We start from the raw sequence: 21,645 nt of genomic DNA, 5'->3' as shown, positions 1-21,645 counted from the left end.
TTTGGTAAAAGACAATTTAGTGTAGGGAAACCAAGCTAATAAAAGGGATGGAGAATATGTGTTACAAAGACAGATTATCCAAGCTAGGAATGTTTACAAAGATGTTTAAGAGGACACATGCTTAACATGTATCAAGCACCCTCTTTACCTTAAGGTCGGTGACCAAGACAAGAGGGCATCCACTTAGAATGGAGGAGAGGAGGTTTTTTATGCCTTCAGAAGAAAGGAGTTCTTTATGGTGAGGGCAGTAAAGGGGTGGAACTCATTGCCTGCAGAGGTGGTGATGGCAGAAACATTAGGGAGATTAGACAAGAACTTGATCGATAATAACATTAATCACTATAATAAACAATTTATGGTCTAGTGGGGGAATCAGTGGGTTAAATGAGGCCATATCCAACAAACTAGTTAAACTAAACATGGAATCAAACGCTATAATCTTGGGGGAGGATATCACATCTATAACTTACTCCAAAGAGTCTATTTAAAACAGGTTGAACTTGATGGACGAACATCATTCAACCTTACTTAATATATAATGGATTATAATATAAAGGATTTAATGGAAACATAGTAAACAGTGAACTCCAAAAAATACTTGATTTCATGGTTTCTTGTAAACTTGCACATTTTGGGAATCTGTCCAAAAGCTGTCCCAGAGTGAGTAGACCACCCTTCCAGATGGATATGTTGGTGGTCTTAGGACTTGGTGATGTGATTCTCAATGAATCACATCATACTGGCTCATCCCTCCATATTCTGATGCAAATCCCAAGTGGAGGTAATACTGCAAATAAATGGTTCCCTGCTCTATGGCCCATGCACCTCCTACCTCTAGCTCCTCATCTGGATCTTCTGGAGAGAATAATATAAAAGTATGTATATATGATTTAAATGTAATTATGCAGACCTAGAGCAACTTGAGTATTAAATTGTATTTATAGCATAGTCTACCAGCTATGTTGTTTTAAAGGTACTGTGTTTCATATGTGCAGATTATATGTATCTCACACATATTACTCATAATTACTGTATATCCATTGCACACATATCCCAGTCTAATGATCTGCTTGATTACTTGTCACTAAACATGCACTGAATATGATGTCCTACTTGTTATCACTATCCTTATAGCTACAGTACTGTAATTCCATGCAGAGATGTGTGTTTTTGGAATTGCTTATTAAAATCATAACAGAGTTTAAGGAAATGATCCTTGGAGACATGATTTCTCCCCAAGCTTTAATCATTTATACAGCTACTGCTGCTGAATACGTAATCTACCTCCACCATGAAAACATATGGAGATAAGCAATGCACTGCATGTTCAGAATGCTTTCTATCCTGGGGAGAGGGCAGTCCACTTAACCATTCCTTCCAATACCATAGAGGGAGATATGGATCAAAGCTTCTTTTATTCTTATATTTATCCTCAATTTCCATACACAACTTTATCCTTAGTAACATTCTGTTAGTATTTTTGCCTATCTTTTCTTTCCAAGAAACCCTTCATGTAGTATGAGGCAATCTCTAACATATAACAATGTAACATTTTCTCCATCTTCTCAACCATATATTGACAACGTACTGTATTAACATTTATATAGCAACTATACTGCTAGTGGAAAACCAGTCACTGAATAATATATATATATATATATATATATATATATATATATATATATATATATATATATATATTTGGATTTGAATCCGGCACTTCCGCCAAATGTAGATAAATTGCCCGGTGCCCTCTACTGCAAATACGTAGGTTGTAAAGAAATATGAAGCGGCACTCCAGGTCTTTAGTGAAATAAAGGTGATTCTTTATTCAAGCATCATTCTACGTTTCGGTCTGTTGCCAGACTGTCATCAGGAATGATGACGTTCTGGCAACAGACCGAAACATAGAATGATGCTTGAATAAAGAATCACCTTTATTTCACTAAAGACCTGGAGTGCCGCTTCATATTTCTTCACAACATATATATATATATATATATATATATATATATTTACCTACCTCTGTTAGCAGGAATTATAGACTTTGTGGTCACTGACTGGAGGGTCCCTGCAATGCCCCTAGTGAACAGATCTATCTCATTGTACTCATTCAAAACTCTACTTTTTTGACAAACCTGATGAGTGTTTCAGATGTTATACTGTTCATAAAGTAGGTTTTTTTTGTTTACCCCTATGAGTGCCAACTTGACTGTGAGAGATCCTCAAAGTATCCGCTAAAATTGCCCGCATCGCTCATAGCGACTGTTCTTTTAGTATAAATATAAATACAGCCAAGTCTATTAATTGCAGTTAAATTAACTATTGCCCTGGCATTTTAATGGATATTTTGAGCATCTCTCACAGCAACATTGGCACTCATAGGGCTAAATTATTTTAAAAATACATTTACTAGTCTTGCAAAAATTCTTAAACTAAACCTATTCCTTGTACCCTTAGAGTCTGCTGAATGTGAGGTCTACTAAACCAGTTTGAATGAAGACTGTATAGGGCTTACAGACAAAGGATTTGCTTTGTGACCTGCACCAGTCTGCTGTCTCATAGGCTGTCCCATAGGCTGCCACATGGGCTGTTATTGCTATAATGGCATAAGTACCAGAAGTCTATTATCACATCACCCCTTCTTTAGCTCTTTCAGAAATCTTCAGTGTGTAGAGCAAACCACAATGTCTATTTTATTGTGTCATTGTGAGACACAGTAATGCATTCGACAATTTCAAGAGCATAAATACCATAGCTTATTGGCCTGGGACTGCATTTGCAGGCACATCTCAGGTATTAATGAGATCTATGTTACTTTAGTTTAATGTAGTAACACTTATCTTAATATAATGTGTTAGAGTTTCCCAAACTCAACCAATGCAGTCCAAATATTAAAGATATCCATGCTTGAAATGGTTAAATAAAATGAACTGAGGTTCTAAATGGGTAATCACACAGTTTGATTTAGCTTGCGATTCGATCCTGATTCAATTGGGATTGTATCGAACCTCAAGCAAAACGCATTCGATTTGGACTATATAGTCTTACCTGCACAGTCTATTTTTCTATTCAATTTCGATGCTGCGGGGCCATGCATCAGGCTGAAAACCGTTCAATGTCCATTTGATTTCGATTTGATTTTGCTTACATAAGCAAAATCGAATAGAAAAATAGACCAAATCGAACCGTGTGTATGTGGCATACATTATCTGTTCACAAGCTTGGATATCCTTAAAACCTGGACTGCAGTGGCACAGTTTGGTAAACTTTGTCATATGCTAACCTGTGATGTGTGATTACCTGACAATTTATATGAAAAATACAAGAATTATCTATATCCATCAAAACCCTTTTGTTTTGTGATGTCAGAGAATCTGTCTTAATGGATTCCCATGCCAGGGATCCTTGCATTTCCAAAGAATACATGTGCCTTTAGAGTAGTGGACACATCTTCAGTTCATAACACTATGGAGTCAGGGGCATTTTAATAGAGGAGGAGACTCGTGTGTAGCCATCCAGGCGCCCTCCTCTCTCCTGGCAGCCGCACAGCTCTATAGTCTTAGTACTACAGCATTCAGACTGTAACACTTTGTAAAAATAGCCCAGCTGCCATTGTTTTGTCGAATTTCTTTAACTCTGCTGTCTTCATAGTTGGACTCCAGTGGGGAAAGTATTCTATAAATAGGTATAGTGTGTGCACCCATTATAAATATACCACCACATGGAGCAGTTAATGAATATGCTGCTCACTGGCTGCTGTGCACTGAAGACCAATGGCAGCTGCAGGGATACCCCTGGGATCCCTCTGTTCTGTCGTTTAACCATCAAATAAAGAAAAGGTTTGAATAGAATATTTTTTTAAATTCAGTATTCTTAGTTAAAAATGACAAACACTAGGTCCAGATTATCAGGAAAAAGTCCAGATTCATTGAATTTTGGAAAGTTTTTGGATCCTTATCAAGTTGGGTATGCTTTAGTAAGCATAAAGAAAATTGTATACCTATTATATTGTCCTTTCCCACAAATATGTTTAAAATGTGTTTTAAATTGAATATTAAAGCTAATTCTACAATGTATTAATACAGTTCATCAAAGCGTACCCTCCTACATAACCTAGTACCGAGGCCACCTCATGTCCTGGCCATCCCTGCCATGCTTAATTCCTGCCTTCAGGCCTCCTTGGCTGCACCACAAGTCACCTGTGTCTCCCCCTCCCTCTAAACTGTAAGCTCCCTGGATCAGGGCCCTCTTCCCTCCTGTTCACACAGCCCTCTTCTCTCGCACATCAATTAAAGCTCTCTTACCCCTCTACCATCTATACCCACATCTCTTCTCACTTGTGTTCATTCATCTCTACCACTGACTACTTACCCCTGGTAACATGCAGACTACTCCTCTGCTTCCCTACAGCTCATATGTATATTGTGTACTAATAATTGTGCCGCTAATTGTTACCTGTGCTCTGTGTTTGTTCTTCAGTTACTGTTATGTTAAGTCCTGTGTACTCTGTATTGTTCTAAGTATGTGCCCTATGTACAGTGCTGTGAACCACGTGTAGTGCCTAATAAATAAAGTGTAATAATAATATTTATCAGATATAGGAAGACTGAAGTAATCTCATTCACTGAAAGTAACTATAGAAAATCATATGTGAATGCAAGGGCTGGGTAATACATCTTTTTTTGCTATTATACAATTTTAACTGCATCCATTATCAGGAAAAGAAAAAAAACAAGTAAAAGTGTCAGTGATAATGAAATCTTCCGCTCTCCCTGTGGTAGATGTTTCCCCTCACGGCTCCTGACTTTATATAATTTATGTGAATAGACTGTACATCTCTTAATCATGAGCTTGAACTGACTTTGAAATCTCTGTGTGCATCCTGTGCCTCACTGATGGATAAATTGAACTTTAAAACTGCAGAGTGTCATGTAAATAATAGCAAGGAAAACTCATTAAAGTGCTATGTGGGGTTTATATTCTGTAATGATAGTCTGATACCATGACTCATGTTTCTGTCTTTATTTCTACAGAAAGAATGAGTGATTTCATCTCCCAAATAAAAACCCCAGCTGCATTATTAGCTGCACAAGGTAAACCAGGCCCACCCGGAAATGATGGCCTTCCTGGCCCACCAGGAGATCCCGGGCCACCTGGTCCCCAAGGTGAGGAATGATACAACTGGTATCAGTCATTTTGAACAGGATCTCAATGTTAAAAGAAAATCTGATTGTACGGCATGTCATTAAAATACAATATATAATTACATACAATTCATCATTTCTACACTCTTGACATTGGCTGGTTGTAAGCTGCCAATGTAATGTCCCTGATTCTAAAGGGGCCTACACATGGGGAGATGCACTGGTGAGCGCTCTGAGCGAGGCTAGTTGGTTCAGAACGCTCAGCATCCCTCAGCACACAGCCCTGCACAGCGATGAGCCGCAGAGAGATTTGTCAGTGTCAGTGACAACACTGGCCCTGACACTGGCGATTATAGATTTATCCAGGATGCTGGTTATTAATCAAGGCAGTGCATCACTATAGCTATTGCCCCTACACACGAAGCGATGTAGGGGCAATTTCTAAGCGATTTAGTGAGAGTGTAGGGGCCATAAGTGCTAAAGTCTTCTATACTGTACACCGAAAGTCATAAGATACTACATTCTATCCAAGAGTAGATATTTTTTTAGATCAAAAGGTTATACCCCCATCATTCATAAACCACCCAAACACAACCAGCTTTGCAATTGTTTCATAAGGCCACCCCCATTCTAAAAGCAAAACTATTGGAAGATGTCTTATAATCATCACAATGGCTTCTCTACTGTAGATTACTGCTAATGGAAGTATTTTTATTGAGTTTTACATTTGGACCACGTTTGCATACACATAAAGCAGTGATCCTTGAGTAGAATGACGTAGAATGATGCTGTAGCTGGTAACATTCATTTACTATAAACAAAAAAATAAAGTGCACCCTTCCCTAATATGAAACATTATATGTGGCTGTGGATGTGGCCATGTACATGTCTAAAATAATGAATCTTTCTGATTATACCATTCAAGGATGCTTTATAATGATATATTTCACACTGTATGTACCATTAAGCAGTAGATGCAAAAAATAAAATAGACTTATAATTGCAGTAACCAAGTATACACTTACATATATGTAATGTGGTGCGAGAAAGGCCGGTGGCCATGCAGGAAAGGGTCAGTCATTTACAAGACAAAACCACGTCTTGATGACTGCCCCTTTTAAAAAAAATACCTCTGCCTTCAGTCAGCATACCACACGGCCCCTGGACTCACACCACAATACATCCGAACCCTGGTCTACATTTCATAAGAAGAAAGCCCCAACACTGGCTACAGCCAGATACCTCTAGACCAGGCTTTCCCAACCACGGTCCTCAAGGCACACCAACAGTGCAGGTTTTAGTGATATCCAGGCTTCAGCAGATCGTTTAATCAGATTCCCTCAGATACTAATTAAGTCACCTGTGCTCAAGCCTGGATATCTACAAAACCTGCACTGTTGGTGTGCCTTGAGGACCGTGGTTGGGAAAGCCTGCTCTAGACACTGGAAATTTGTATAGCGTCTTCATCTCAAACCCTGTTCTTCAGTAGGCTTCATTTTTGCATTTGCATGTCCAAAGTCTGATATTATTCTGTTACCTTTGCCTTAGATAATGTTCCCTTTTTCTGCTTTTAGTAATCAACATAACAAGACAGCACTAATAATTAGCATTAACACAGTTTAGTTCTACGTACTTACACCGTTTCTAAAATTAATGAGAATATCTAGGACACTGAAATAAATGATTAAAAAAACATTGTTCTGGTTAAAAGAATATATTGTGCCCATGAAGTGCACTAATCATTCATCATTCTGATATATTGGGTTTTAGAATTTTCCTAATACAGTAGTTCAAAAAATATACTGTATCACATCTCTAATTGTCAGTTGTATGGTCTGCGCAATATTTTATCTATTTTAAGCTTGTTTATATACTGGTAGCACTGTTAACTGTTTAAGACAAAGTTTTCACCTACTATGAGAGTTTCCAAAATGTTTTGGATCGTGTAGATATGTGTGTAACAAGGAAGCCAATTTTACATTTTCTTTTTACATTGCATTAGAATACAGCTGTATTATGTTTAATAAGATATTAAAAAATGCCAGTCTTTTGGTAGTTTCTTGATAGGTGGTTCCTATCTATTATTTTTCCGGTAGTTTGGTCTTCTCTGGGATCAGAATAAGTCATGCTGGAAAGAAGACATGAAAAAAGTTCACTGTGAAGATGTATGGAGTCTAACTGTGGGACGAAAAAAGACAAATTATATCTATTTCAGAAATCCACTGATTGAAAACTGGAAAGAATGTGAAGATTGAAGTAGTTTGAGGATAGAAGAATTTAATATAATGATATAGTAATAGGAACCTGTGTGCTTTAGTTGTGTTCTAAGATTTTTCAATATAACATTTTTGCAAATAATGTCATTGTAAATTCAGTTTGTTTTTAGTTTATTTAATTAACCATGTAGAGATCAGAGATTCTCACTAAGGGTCCGGTGTGTCAAGCTTCAAAACATGATCAAATGGAGAGTGATAAACAATCAGCACCTACCTGTCATTTTTCAAACCCAGCCTGTGACATGGCAGATTGGCTAGTTGTTTATCACTCTCCATATTATTACTTTTTGAAGCTTGATTCATCTGGCCCTAATAGATGTTTTTTTCTTACAATGGTGGTGAAGGTAAACTCTGGTCAGCATAGGATAAAACTCATAAAGACATTCACTTAGCAGCAGACAATTTATAGCAAGAGGCAGATATGAGGTTTATAATGCAGTAGAAGTCCACTGACCAGACCAGTTCTTTACAGGGGTTGGGAATATTTGGTTTACAGCAAGATGGTCGACAGTCATTAGGTCGACGCCATTAGGTCCACTAGGATGCCATTAGGTCCACTAGATCAACATGGGAAAAGGTCAACATGGTTCTAGGTCGAAAGGTCGTTAGTTCGACAGGTCATTAGATCAGCAGTGTCTAGGTCGACAGTCAAAAGGACGACATTGGGTTTTTCACTGTTTTTGACCCAGATGTCGACACAGGCGACATGGGCACAGTTTAAAGTGCACCGCATCCCCTTGATGTGCTTGCAATGCTTTGGGCATGGTGGCTCGCTAGGCACACTATTTTATTCTCTCACCATAGTGGATGGTAAGGCATGAAATACCGCCGGTCGGCACATGTCGGTTCGAAAAACAGTGAAAAACTCCATGTCAACCTTTTGACTGTCGACCTAGACACTGTCAAACTAATTACCTTTCCACCTAGAACCATGTCAACCTTGTCCCATGACTACCTAGACCCATATCGATCTTTTCCCATGTCGACCTAATGGTGTCGACCTAAAGAATGTCGACCATCATGCTATAGACCAAATGACCGCATCCCCTTTACAGAGAGTGTGGCAAAAGTCTTCAATTTTAAAGTGGATGTAAAGTGTATTACTGTATGTTTGAAAACATAGAAAACATAGAAAACACTAACATTTTAATATTTACATTAAGGAAAATGAAAACAAAAATGTATGCCTTCATCAAAAGTTTGCTCCAAATTTCGCATAAAATGGTCACAAAAATGATTTATTAGAGTTTGGGCATAAGCATCATTATATGTTGATCAATGCGTTTCCGTGTTAATGTAAGTCATTTTAGGGTACTCTTTACCTAGAACGGGGGTAAAAAATCGCGGCCATCGCATGCACATAAAAAACGGGTGCGACGCGATGCCCGCGATTTTCCCATAGGGATCAATGTTAAAAGTCAGATTGGACGCGATTTTAGTGTTAAATGCCTCAATGCCCGCGATTTATACATAGGAAACAATGTTAAATGGGCCACAGAGCCCTAATAGTCCCCCTGAAGTCTTAAATGGCCCCCACAATTTTTAACGCCACCCCACGATCAACGTGAACCCGAAGCGTGGCGAGCGCAGCGAGCCCGCGAGGGGCGGCGGTACGCGTCCTCCGACCTTTTCATACCCCCACTTTCCACGTCGGCGTGGAGTTGAGAATAGAATAGTGTGGCGAGCGCAGCGAGCCACCGAGCCCGAAGCGTGGCGAGCGCAGCAAGCCCCGCGAGGGGACGCGGATACCTGTGAAGCCCGCGAAGGGACGCGTTTACCTGTGAAGGTATCCGCGTCCCCTCGCGGGGCTCGCTGCGCTCGCCACGCTTCGGGCTCGGTGGCTCGCTGCGCTCGCCACACTATTCTATTCTCAACTCCACGCCGACGTGGATAGTGGGGGTATGAAAAGGTCGGAGGACGCGTACCGCCGCCCCTCGCGGGCTCGCTGCGCTCGCCACGCTTCGGGTTCACGTTGATCGTGGGGTGGCGTTAAAAATTGTGGGGGCCATTTAAGACTTCAGGGGGACTATTAGGGCTCTGTGGCCCATTTAACATTGTTTCCTATGTATAAATCGCGGGCATTGAGGCATTTAACACTAAAATCGCGTCCAATCTGACTTTTAACATTGATCCCTATGGGAAATCGCGGGCATCGCATCGTACCCGTTTTTTAGTGCATACGATGCTCGCGATGGTCGCGATGGGCACCGTTTTAGGTAAAGAGTACCCATTTTAGTAACAAGTAAAATATATAATATATATATATATATAAAATATAATTTGTACTTATAAAGCTCCAAACATTCCATTGAAACCAATACATAATTAGAAGCACATCCTGTTGCACTTATATCTCACCATATACACCAATGTCTCCACCAGTATGAGTGGAGACATTGCGTAAAACGTATAGCACATACATATAAAATTAGGAGCAAATAAATAATATATAAAATAATTTGCCTTTTGTCCCATGATTTCATTGGCATATACAATACTACAACGTCCCTGCTATTATTTGTTATGGCCGTAAGACTAAATCTAAAATATATTAGTACAGTTGTCATATATTTTGTTTCTGAATCCTGATCCATTGTGTGAGCTCTCTGTCTATATGATGCTGCTGAAAAATATCACACAGGAGTTACCTGAAGATATTAATATGCAAAATCTGTGACTTTTTTTAACCTTTTTTTTTTGAACTTTGAGTGCCAACGTTGCTGTGAATGATCCACAAAATATCCGCTATATACAAATGTACAAAATCAGTTTACATACAGAATGCATTCATATTGTGCTAACAAGTTTTATGTATGCCCATGCATCTGTATTTGTTCAAAACATGGAGGGTTATATGCAAATGAAACCTGCTGCATGGGAGGAACTGTGCAGGTAGCAGATATTCAAGCGGGAATAGAATACAAGCTATGTGCATGAGTGCACATCATTTAAGATTTCTGGGTGCACAAATTATTAAAATAGCATGAAAAAGGTGCAGAGAGCACAATTACAGGGTGTTCCCAGTTACATTTTTGGGCAAATATCACTAAATGCAATGGCTACATTTTTATTTTTTTAGATTAATAAAGCGATTTCTAGAACTAATTTCTTATATATTTCAAATATTCATGCTATATATTACTTAAGGTCTGGAGCAAATAAAGGTATGCAAATATATATGAAAAATATACCAATTTTATAGTTTAAAATATAATGACAAAATTAATCAATATGTAAAAATATAAAAATACCTAATTAATACATATAAAATAGATAAAAGGACAAAGGTAGCTTAACTTTAGTTAGGCAGGAGGCAAGGAACAAGGGTTCACCAGGTTTTCTAGTGGTACTTTGCTTTACTAAATGGCACCTTGTAAACTCAGGGTATAGCATTTTATTCAGCAAATGAGCCATCATTAAGTAGCCTGTATGGTTCTCTAATCCAGAAAACAGACCATCGTCAATTCTTGGTTATCATGAACATATTGATAGAAATATATTGAAGAGAAATATCTCCTTCAACTTTAAATTACTATGAATATTGCAGAGATATATACTTTTTCATTGCAGGACTTATATTTCAAAGATATTTGCCCATCTGCCAGCCCTCTGTTCCACAGATCTCTATTCCCACTATTAGGAATACCTTTGGCAATGTGACAACTCACTGTTCAGAGGTCATTAAACAGGAGTGAGCCCTCATTGGCTCTGAATGACACTGGAAGCTACATGAAAGCACCAATTGGAAGTGCCTATTGGTGTTACAGGACACAGAGGAGAATTTAAATGTAAGCATGCCAGCAGCCAGCCATGCTGACAGCCAACCCAAAAGAGCTATTTAAAAGTAGCTTTATTCCAGTGTGATCAGTTGCCGGTGCCAGTATTTCAGCACACACCAGTATGGTAGGATATAGCTGCTAAACCCAACCATTATCAGTATGATCAGCATAAATAAAAACATCAATTGAATATCCCCTCGCAATCTCCCATCCCTTTAGACAGGATATAGGGGATGAAAAACAATTGAAGTGCCTCCATATTGCATATATGACCTGATAGCCATAATGTAAGCATTTGCCCTCACCTCCACTGGTGGAGGCATTATTACTTGATCGGCATTATTACTTGATCAATGTACAGATGGCCACACACCAGTGAGAGTATCAGTATCTTCAACAATTCACATTTTCCAGGTCACCTGTGGATTTTAAAACTGATGGGGCGGTATTCAGTTGTTTTTCACCAGAATTTCAGCTCGCTATCCCCAGGGGAGGTCAGCTGAAATGTGCAAATATGCGGCTAAACCTCACCATAACGTGAGCAAGGTGCGCAAAAAATCGACCAATTGAATATAGCCCTAGCACTGGCTGGGTGACTTGGGATACCTGAACTATTAGCGATACTTGGCATAAAGGAGCTGTTAATACAGGTTAAGTATCCCTTATCCAAAATACTCGGGACCAGAAGTATTTTGGATAACGGATTCTTCTGTATTTTGGAATATTTTTATGTTTGAATGTGGTATCGGGAGATATCTTGCATTTATGTTGTATAAAGACATCAAACTCATGAAATACACACAAATATATTTTAATTAATATTTTAAATAATGTTTTGAAATATGTACAATCTCAGGCACTGATTGTGAATGCCAAGCAATAATTCTCTTGCACCTATTTAGTGGCAGTTACATATCATGGGCGAGATTCTCTATTACAGAAATGCGGTAAAAACCCTGTTATCTGAGTTTTTACCGCATTTCTCTAACCTCCCAAAAGCTGGCGGTTCCCTGCAGAAGCCTATGGGCTTCTTACCGCAGCGGTGTGTGAGGGATCCGTCATGGATCCCTCCCAGCATGCCCTGCGGCCGGCGCGTCAGTCTGCGCATGCGCAGACGGACTCCCGGGTCATAGACCCGGAAGTCCAGCAACGGCGCCGCATCGCAAGGGACAGCTCTTACCGCAAGAGCTGTACCTTGTGTTAATGACCGCATATTTTAGAGAATATGCGGTCATTAGAAATGCGGTGGCCGGTTAAGAGGGCTGCGGATTTTAGAGAATCCCGCCCCATGTCCTCAGTAGTGCCAGTTACAGATGTCCCCAGTAGGTTTTTAGCAAAAAAAAAAAAAAAACCATTAAGGAGGAGAAGTTTTTCTGAATAATTTAGATAACGGATACTCAACATGTACAATATATTGTATGCTTTGAAAAATGGCTTAATTCTTTCAGAAGTCTGGAGTTGGTACATCCCTAGTTTTGTATGTTGTATCCTCACAATACTATCAAGTATTTGCTTGGCTTCTCTGGAATCTTTTGTGAAGTCCAGGAGGATTGTTGTGGGTTATCGTAAGCATGTCACAACATAAACATGCCTTGATCATTTACAAAAGTATAAATCAAAGACTCCTAAATCACGCTGCAGTATTGGGGGTGGGGGGGGGGGGGCAGCGGAGCTGGCTGTGTTTGGGCAGCGTTCTCAGAAACAGGTATGTCATGCCCCTACTTTCCTGGAGGGACAAGGGATGGGTCTGTGTGACTGCATGCAGATTTCCTGGCCTTTTTAAGCTGCCAGGTACTGGCAAGGCTGAGTAAGTATGCAGCCTGACCAAACCAAACAGATGGAGGTGATGGTGATCTGAGGCAGCATCTATGGAAGCCTCACTCAGATCGCAGATACAATGCTGGAGGTGTCTATTTCATTATTACTCCTCCTACTGCATTAGCATTTTATTGGTCAGCATTGCAAAGCTGCTTGTGTGCGGCTCTGCAATTCTGTCCATCTCTGAATCAGGTTCCAAGTTTGTACCATTTTAGCAGTGAGGGAAATATGAATTGTAGTTCTGAAATGGATTTTTACTTGCTGTGTCCTTTTTTATGTATGTATTTATGGTAATCGCCATCACCATTGTCAGTGTGATTTAGCAGGGAACCGGCCTACATTACAATATACCTCAAACTGTTATTAACATTAAAACTGTTTAGTACATGTGCAGGAGTTTCCTTGCATGCTTTATATTACATGCCTCTACTTTTGTTTATATATGTGAAATAAACTCATTTTTGTGAACAAAAAACAAAAATATTGTATGGAATGGTATATATTATTGAGTCATTAACAATATGGTCAAATTATTTTAAATCAACATTCACAAGATTACTAACAAACATCTAGGTGCTGCATACATGGCACTTTATACCCTTTTGGATTTTTTTTATTTTTTATTTATTAAATTATGTTTATTCGATTTTGTATTATATGAAATTAAAAAGAGAAAAAAATTAGAGTAATGGGTAAATCAATGGAGGATTATACCAATGGAGAAGTTGCCTATGGCAACCAATCAGCATTGAGGCAACATTCATCAAGTGCATTCTATCAAATTAGAAGTACCAGCTGATTGTTTGCCACTTCTGAATGGGCTCACTCCACTCCATTTTTCAGTCTGTAAAGTCTTTACATTTTTTTTAAAAGTATCAAATACAGAAAATATTCAAAGGTTACTAGTAACCCAACCACATGCTCTATAATTTTAGAAGACAGAAAAATTGTACATTATATACTATGGGGCTGATTTTGGTTGGCTTGGTAAGTTGCAAGGATTGCAGCTTACTGAGCACCGGAGACGCCACCTGTCCGAACGCCTGCTCCTCACCCCTGCCGCCAACTATTCCCCTTTTTAATATGCGAAGGGGTGTGTAATGAAGACACATCCCCTCGCATGTCTCTGCAGAAAGAGAAATCATTTGATGGTCGCCGACCATCAAATGATTTTCTTGCCTTTTTAAATAAAATACAGTGGAAACTGACATCTATTTGTGTCCTCTGGGACAAAGACCGGACAGGCGGCTGATGTCCTGTGATGTCAGCCACCCGCCCCCAGCAGGAACCGGCCTGCCCGCATACCCATTGGAGTGCCCAGCATTTTCATGGTGACACCCATAAAACACTGGGCTTTTCCCTGGGCGACCCCAGTCCCCACCTCCATCGTCTGTCAGGCCACCCCAATCCTTGCAAATGACTCGGCAACTATGAAAGTTGCCAAGGCCATTCGCAAAGGGACCTGTACATGCGCATAATTTACTATGTGCATGTGCCGAGCCCCAAACATCGGAACGGGGTCAAATTCGGCCCCGTTCAAATTAATGAGAATCACCCCCTATATGTATTATACTAGTTATCACTATTAGAAATAATGTTCACATTATTTTAATTTATCTTGTATACATGCAATCATTATCATGGTCTTTTTATTTTTAATAGAGTTTACTTGATTAAAGGATCACTAAAACCAAACATTACTATTAACAGATGTGAACCATAAAGTTAATGCTAAAAATGATTAACATTAAATTCCACTGAATCTGTGTAAAAAAGTATTGCCCCTCCTATCCATTGCAGATAGCTGAACTCCAGCCTATATATTTAGGATAGTGTCTACATGGGATCTGATGCAAGTCTATAAACTGGGAATACAGTCATTTAAGCTGCTGTGACATCATTTGTCCTACTCCTGCACATTAATACCTGAATCTGTATAGATCATTTCAGCAAAAAAAAAAAAAGTCTAACAATTCATACATTTGTGTCTGGTTAATAAATAGACATATTTTAGATAGATAGATATATTTATATACAATAATGGCTTAATTAACTCTTGAAATGATTTGTCATGGAACATGACTTTATAAAAATTCCATGTAGGGTCACAATTTGGATTAATCTCTAAAAACATATTTAGAGATTAATTCATTAGTCTTTTTGGTACTTGTGTACAATCACGGCTCCCACGATGTCCATCATATAGGAAAAAATTGCATCGCATCGCATGCGATTTTTAACAGAAATGCATCCAAATGCATTGAAATTAGTATCAAACATGTTCAATGGCCCCCAAATGTAATTTTTGAGGCTGTACCACCCCCACTATCAACGCGAACCCGAAGCGTGGCGAGCGCAGCAGTAGGCATCCTACGACCTTTTCATACCCCCACTATCCACGTCGGCGTGGAGTTGAGAATAGAAAGTGTGGCGAGCGCAGCGAGCCCCGCAAGGGGACACGGATACCTTCACAGGTATACGCGCCCCTTCGCGGGCTTCACAGGTGTCCGCGTCCGCTCGCCACGCTTCAGGCTCGGTGGCTCGCTGCGCTCGCCACACTTTCTGTTCTCAACTCCAGGCCGACGTGGATAGTGGGGGTATGAAAAGGTCGTAGGACGCGTACCGCCGCCCCTCGCGGGCTCGCTGCGCTCGCCACGCATCGGGTTTGCGTTGATAGTGGGGGTGGTACAGCCTCAAAAATGACATTTGGGGGCCATTGAACATGTTTGATACTAATTTCAATGCATTTCTGTTAAAAATCGCATGCGTTCGCATGCGATTTTTCAAAAATGCTAAAACTGCAAAAATCACATGCCATCGCATGCCACTACATTTTGCATGCAATGGCATGCGATGGGAGCCGTGAAAGTACACAAGTTTTTTATTTACATTATTTACAATTAATGTTCATTAGCATCTTGTAGACACTGCTCCTGGTTAAAAGACCAGTGCCATCTATATTTATACCAAATAAATAATTGCATTTAAGTGCACAAGTATTGGTCAGTGCTAGTGTAGTATTAGCACAGTACATTTATGCAGAAAACAATGAATATTATCTATTTATGCCTCTTTCCTGACAAACTATATGCACTATTTTAGTGTGCTGTGCTTTAACTATCCAACTGTGGGACACACATGTCAGATTGTTGGCTAAGTAAATGTCACATTATCTTTTTTTGCATTAATTTACATGTATTTATTTATATTTGGTGTTTCCTGTATTGTTGAGAAGATGTTATTTTCTCACAGAATGTGGGCAAGCAGTGTGACAAAATACATAACCATACCTGAATACATTTCTATTCCCTCAAGGTCACAATTTCAAAAACAAAGGCAGTATACCTCCTTAATATGCAAATACAGCTTATGTATACTATTGACTGTAAGGGAATTGAGTCTCGGCTACAAACAAATGAATCTTTGCTGCACTAGCCTACTCTCTATACTCAAGTTTTACTTGTTCCCAGGATCGCATTCCCTTGAATTATTAAGCATTCACTGTGTAAATCGAATCCATATTTTCCAGCATTTCTGACATGATATTGTAATTGCATTTTCTTAAATAAATCTTGCAGATGTCTATCTATGGGTTGTTACATTTTTAATAATCATAAGTGTGAAAAAAACATAGCATGACATCAAACAAAATAATATTCAGAGAAATTGGGTAACAATGCCACAATGTCTGTGCATCTTTCCTCATTAAATGGGGTCAGGGGCATGACTAGATATTCATAGGCCCCATAGCAAAAGTTTGTAAGGGCCCCTATTTACCAACTAATGGTGCATAATTGATAGAGCATATATAAATTACACAGTAAATATGGGCCCCCCTCAGCTCTGGGCCCCATATGCATCTGCACCCCTTGCACCTATGGTAATTACGCCCTTGAATGGGGTTATAATACCGGCAAAAGATATAGGTTACGATGCATGTATTAAGCCTGCTGCATTACAGATTACAAATGAAGTCACGCCAACTACATGCCATACATGCTATTTTTAAATAATTGAGCTATAAATTAATGATTTAAGAGAAATGCCAACATTCTTTACAATAGAAATTAGATTATTTCATTTCATCATTCAAATGGAAATATTTAGCAATTATGTTTCTTCTGTCCAGTATGCTTTGTATCCAGACATCTTCTCATCTCCTATATACAGTATTGTTATCAATGTCAATATTAATATGAATCTGTAGATGAAGGGTTCGTCCCTAAGCAAAGAGAGGAAAGCATTATTCCAATATAAGAAACAAGAAAATATAATTTTAAGGTTTTGGAAATGGCCTGAACCTTATAGTTCAAATGCTAGTAAAAGATTAACCCTTTGAGTGCCAAGTGAATTTGTGCAAAATTGGTGTGAAAATTTCCAAGCAAATATTTTTATTCATCATAATGACCAGGGCCGGCGCCACCACTAGGCAAGTCTAGGCATTTGCCTAGGGCGCCGGCCACTGGAGGGCGGCATTTCGCCCCCCCATGCCACCGGTACCTGTTGTGCCGTCTGGGGAGGAAGGGGTGTCTATGTCGGAATCTGACAGGAGCCCGCGCGGGTACCTGTCCTGCGACGCTTTGTGACCAGCACGGGAACTAGCATATAGCTAACTGCTGATGTTTGCGGATAGCAGTGCCCTTATGCACAATATTCCCAGGCTCTGATTTACGTTCTGCCACTTATACACCTACTGGTCGACACAGGTGTATCACAACCTGGCAGCGGCGGCGGCGGGGGTCCCTGCAGTGAATAATAAATTACAAGCTCTATCCGGCGGCGCGGCAAGTGCTTCTATTTTAAAAACACTGGCCGCACGCTGATTCAGCCAATCAGCGTGCGGCCAGTGTTTCTTCAAAATAGAAGCACTTCCCGCGCCGCCGGATAGAGCTTGTTATTTATTATTCACTGCAGGGACCCCCGCCGCCGCCGCCAGGTACATAAAGCGTCGCAGGACAGGTACCCGCGCGGGCTCCGCCTCCTGTCAGATTCCGGAATAGACACCCCTTCCTCCCCAGAAGGCGCAACAGGTACCCACCCCCCCCACACACACACAATGGCACTGGGGCGCCCCCACCCCGCCTCGCCTGGGGCGCTCCGGTGCCTTGCGCCGGCCCTGATAATGACCTGTAATGTTTACTTTATATAGGAAATATAATGGGGTTTTTACACAACATTTTTTATTTGAAATTTTAATGTGAGCGATGCTGACATTTTTTGCGGATATTTTGCATGTTTCGCAGAGATGTTGGCCCTCAAAGGGTTAAGATGAATCGACTGCATAGGGTTTCATTTTTTTCCATCATAAAAGTCCTATTGCTAAATTATACTTTACTTTAAAACTGTTTTTTTTAAATAAATAATGAAAGGTTACAACAATATGCCTTTTGATTTCTAAATTTTTCTTCAAATTAATATTGCTTTTATTACAGCCTTTTGGTTCATGGCAATTTTTTCTATTTATTTAAGTAGTAAATAATAAACCTAGAGGGCTACATTCAATGGTTTTTACGAGCTGTGACAGCGAGCAGTGCCTACTGCTTACTGCTTACTGTCACAGCTCACACGGTCAGTATTCAACTGACCCCCTGCAAACGACATTTCCTCATCACTGTTTTTTTGCAGCGATGGGGAAACAGCATGTGTGGCCGCTAAAACAGCGAGGCTCAGGGCTAAATGCTGCGTGCTCCATGCATTAGCCATGAGCCTCGCTGTTTGTGGGAATCCTCACCGTCATCTGACAGCGAGGGTTCCCCCAGAACATTGAATAGGGGGAGCGGCTGACACGGGGATTAAATGGCGAGCATAACTTTTTTCAGCGATTTAACCCTGCCTTTTAACCCCCGCACCAGCCACATTTGATACAGCCCATTGTATCCTAGTGTATCCTAATAATTTAACTCTAATAACTACTTCACATCGTTACCATACATGTTGCCACCTACAGTAGATGTAGTGTGATGCAATCCGATATAGATCTGACAGATAGCTAACATAACTTGTTTCATTTTGGGATAAACCCCACTGGGACATGAGGCACCGATACTGCTAGTGCCCATATACATATATTAGGAATCACGTTGTTTGGAGTTATAGTCAATTCCCAAAACAAAGACATACTAATGATTAAATAATTGATGATACTAAAAATGAAGTACTGTAAGTAATATTATGTCTGCTCCTCATTCATACACATGGCAATTACAGGCATTATGCTTAAATAACTTGATTTGTGATTATTATATGCACAATATAGCTCATTGCTTACTATTATTGTAGGTATTTCAGACTTGGTTCTCTCACTGATTATATATTTTTATGATGACATATGAAAACGCCAAAAAAGTCACATAGGATAGCCAATATTAGCCCAAATGCTGTTGGGGTTCCATGTGCTCAGGTGTCATGATTGTATGCATGTATTGACCATTTTCCCATGTGGACCCTGTGCATTTAAACCTTTTGGTGTTGACCTTTTGACTGTTGACCTAGACACTGTTAACCCTATGATCCCTACGCCAAGAATCCACTTCTTTGTGTTTTAAATGAGGCTTCCACTTTTCCTTCAGGATATATGTAAAGAGGTTAAGTACATATAATAGTCTGACACTATACAGCCATAGGAAAAAAATCCACTTCAATTTATAATTTAAAAAAATAGTTTAATAAGCCTCTGTGTAGGATATCTACCACTTAGTGCAAGATTCCTACTGGATCTGTTGTAACACGTCAAAGTTCCAATATCCCGGTAACATGTAACATACCTGGAGGATCACTTTCAGTGTAGATGGAAACACACTCAATCACTGTAGTATTTAACCCAACTCGGACTATGTCCTTTCTGAAGAAGTCAGACTGTGGATAAATATCCATTAAAGGCTTGATGGCTCTATCATCACTTTTCTGTACTGCCCTGCACATAAGGTATTTGGGCTTATATTGGCAATCCTTTGCTGGGTTTTTGTGTGTGCTCTTTTATATTTCAGTATTTTTATATTAAATTATCAAATGGTTTGAGCTATTTTGTTGAAATTGGGAAGTATCTGCTTGCATACAGTAACTGTAAAATGCATGTACTGGGGACCTGTTAGCAGATGCCAAGCAAACTAATACATTAATATGCAGCATGCGTGCATGAGACCTGGCTTTTGTTACATACACAGTAGAGGTGAATGTAGATATCTGTCAGACGAAAGTACTGTTTTTAGATCCTCAATACACATGCTTTCTTGCTTCCCGGTGCACTCTCATACTGGGAATGTAGCTATGCTGCTGTAGGCTTCACCTGACAGAAATCTGCCAAAGCACATTTTACTCCTAGTTACATGGATTGACTGTACCGCATGGTCACTCACAGCCTTTCACTTTCAATTTTCATCTGTCTGCTGAGCAACTTCACCAAAGGCCTTACTTTTTATGTTGGCTGGAAAAGAGGTTTAAGGAGACCAGTCACAGTAGCAGAATGTGATGCTCTAAGCTTACATAAACCGGGGAACAGCAAGAATAGGGGAAATGTTGCATGAATTACTTTGCATATGTTGCATAAGATCACTTTGTTTGCGAATTCTGGGACTGTACTCAAAGAGAATATATTATTACGCTGAGAAAAATTAGACATTGGTGTATTTTAGCAAAGCTTTTCATAGATATATATTGATTGTTAATTAACATTTAATAATATCAGGATTATATGTTGTAGTTTAGTTTTTATATTAGACTTCCATTTTGGCATGTGAATTTTCTTCCTGTGTATGGCTCTCCAGAGGGAGAAATTTTTGTTCAATGATCTTCCAATACACATGATTGCAAGCATTGTACTGTTAGAGTGATTGTTGCCAGTCAATATAGGATGTATAATTAGCATGTACTGTACAATAACAAGCTATAGCCAGATCAAAACTAAGTGCATTTGATGTAATACAGACATACAGTATGGAGGCCCAATGATCACGGTAAGCCACTTGCCAGATTCTTTCTCTGGTACAATGATTGAGCACTCAGATCCACAGGTGCACACACACATACACACACACACACACACAGCATGCTGGGTTGCAACTCTGCTGCCACTGGACATGTGCTGCAGCTTCATACAATCCTTTACACCAACTGTAGTGGCTGGAAACACTCACCCCTGTACCTACATTATGTGTTCCTAGTTGAAAGGGGCAGACTAGATGGGCCAAGTGGTTCTTATCTGCCATCAAATTCTATGGGGTAGATTTATTAAGCTTGGTGAAGTGATAAAGGGGGAAATTTACTAATGGAAATTTGTAAAAAATAGGTGTATTTGTATCCAGAAATACACTTGTTTTTGAAATTTACTATCCCGAAAATACAGCAATTCGGATTCGTATTGATAGCACATCAATACGACTACGAATTGCCGTATTTTCGGGATAGTAAATGTCAAAAATAAGTGTATTTCTGGATACAAATACACCAATTTTTTTACAAATTTCCTTTAGTAAATTTCCCCCTAAGTGTCTGGTCTTTATCACCGGCCAATCAGCTCCTACCTGTCATTTTTCAAACCAAGCCTGTAACTTCACAGTTAGGAGCTGATTGGCCGGTGATAAAGTACCAGCCACATTATCACTTCACCGAGCTTAATAAATCTGCCCG

At 39.6% G+C, this 21,645-nt stretch overlaps 1 protein-coding gene across 1 annotated transcript in view; it reads left to right on the top strand.

The window, feature by feature from the left end:
* Positions 1–21,645, top strand: part of LOC146062953 (uncharacterized) — a 366,150-nt gene that overhangs the window by 337,819 nt on the left and 6,686 nt on the right. Inside the window, exon 35 of the mRNA XM_083174963.1 lies at positions 5,037–5,168. Coding sequence (XP_083031089.1) covers positions 5,037–5,168 — 132 coding nt within the window. The remainder of the gene's footprint in view (positions 1–5,036; positions 5,169–21,645) is intronic.

Source organism: Crinia signifera, chromosome 3 (assembly GCF_055691185.1).
Source record: "Crinia signifera chromosome 3, ASM5569118v1, whole genome shotgun sequence".
In the NCBI taxonomy this organism is placed as follows: Eukaryota; Metazoa; Chordata; class Amphibia; order Anura; family Myobatrachidae; genus Crinia; species Crinia signifera.
The sequence above is the reverse complement of the archived record's forward strand: the minus strand, read 5'-3'. Positions and strand labels throughout refer to the sequence as shown.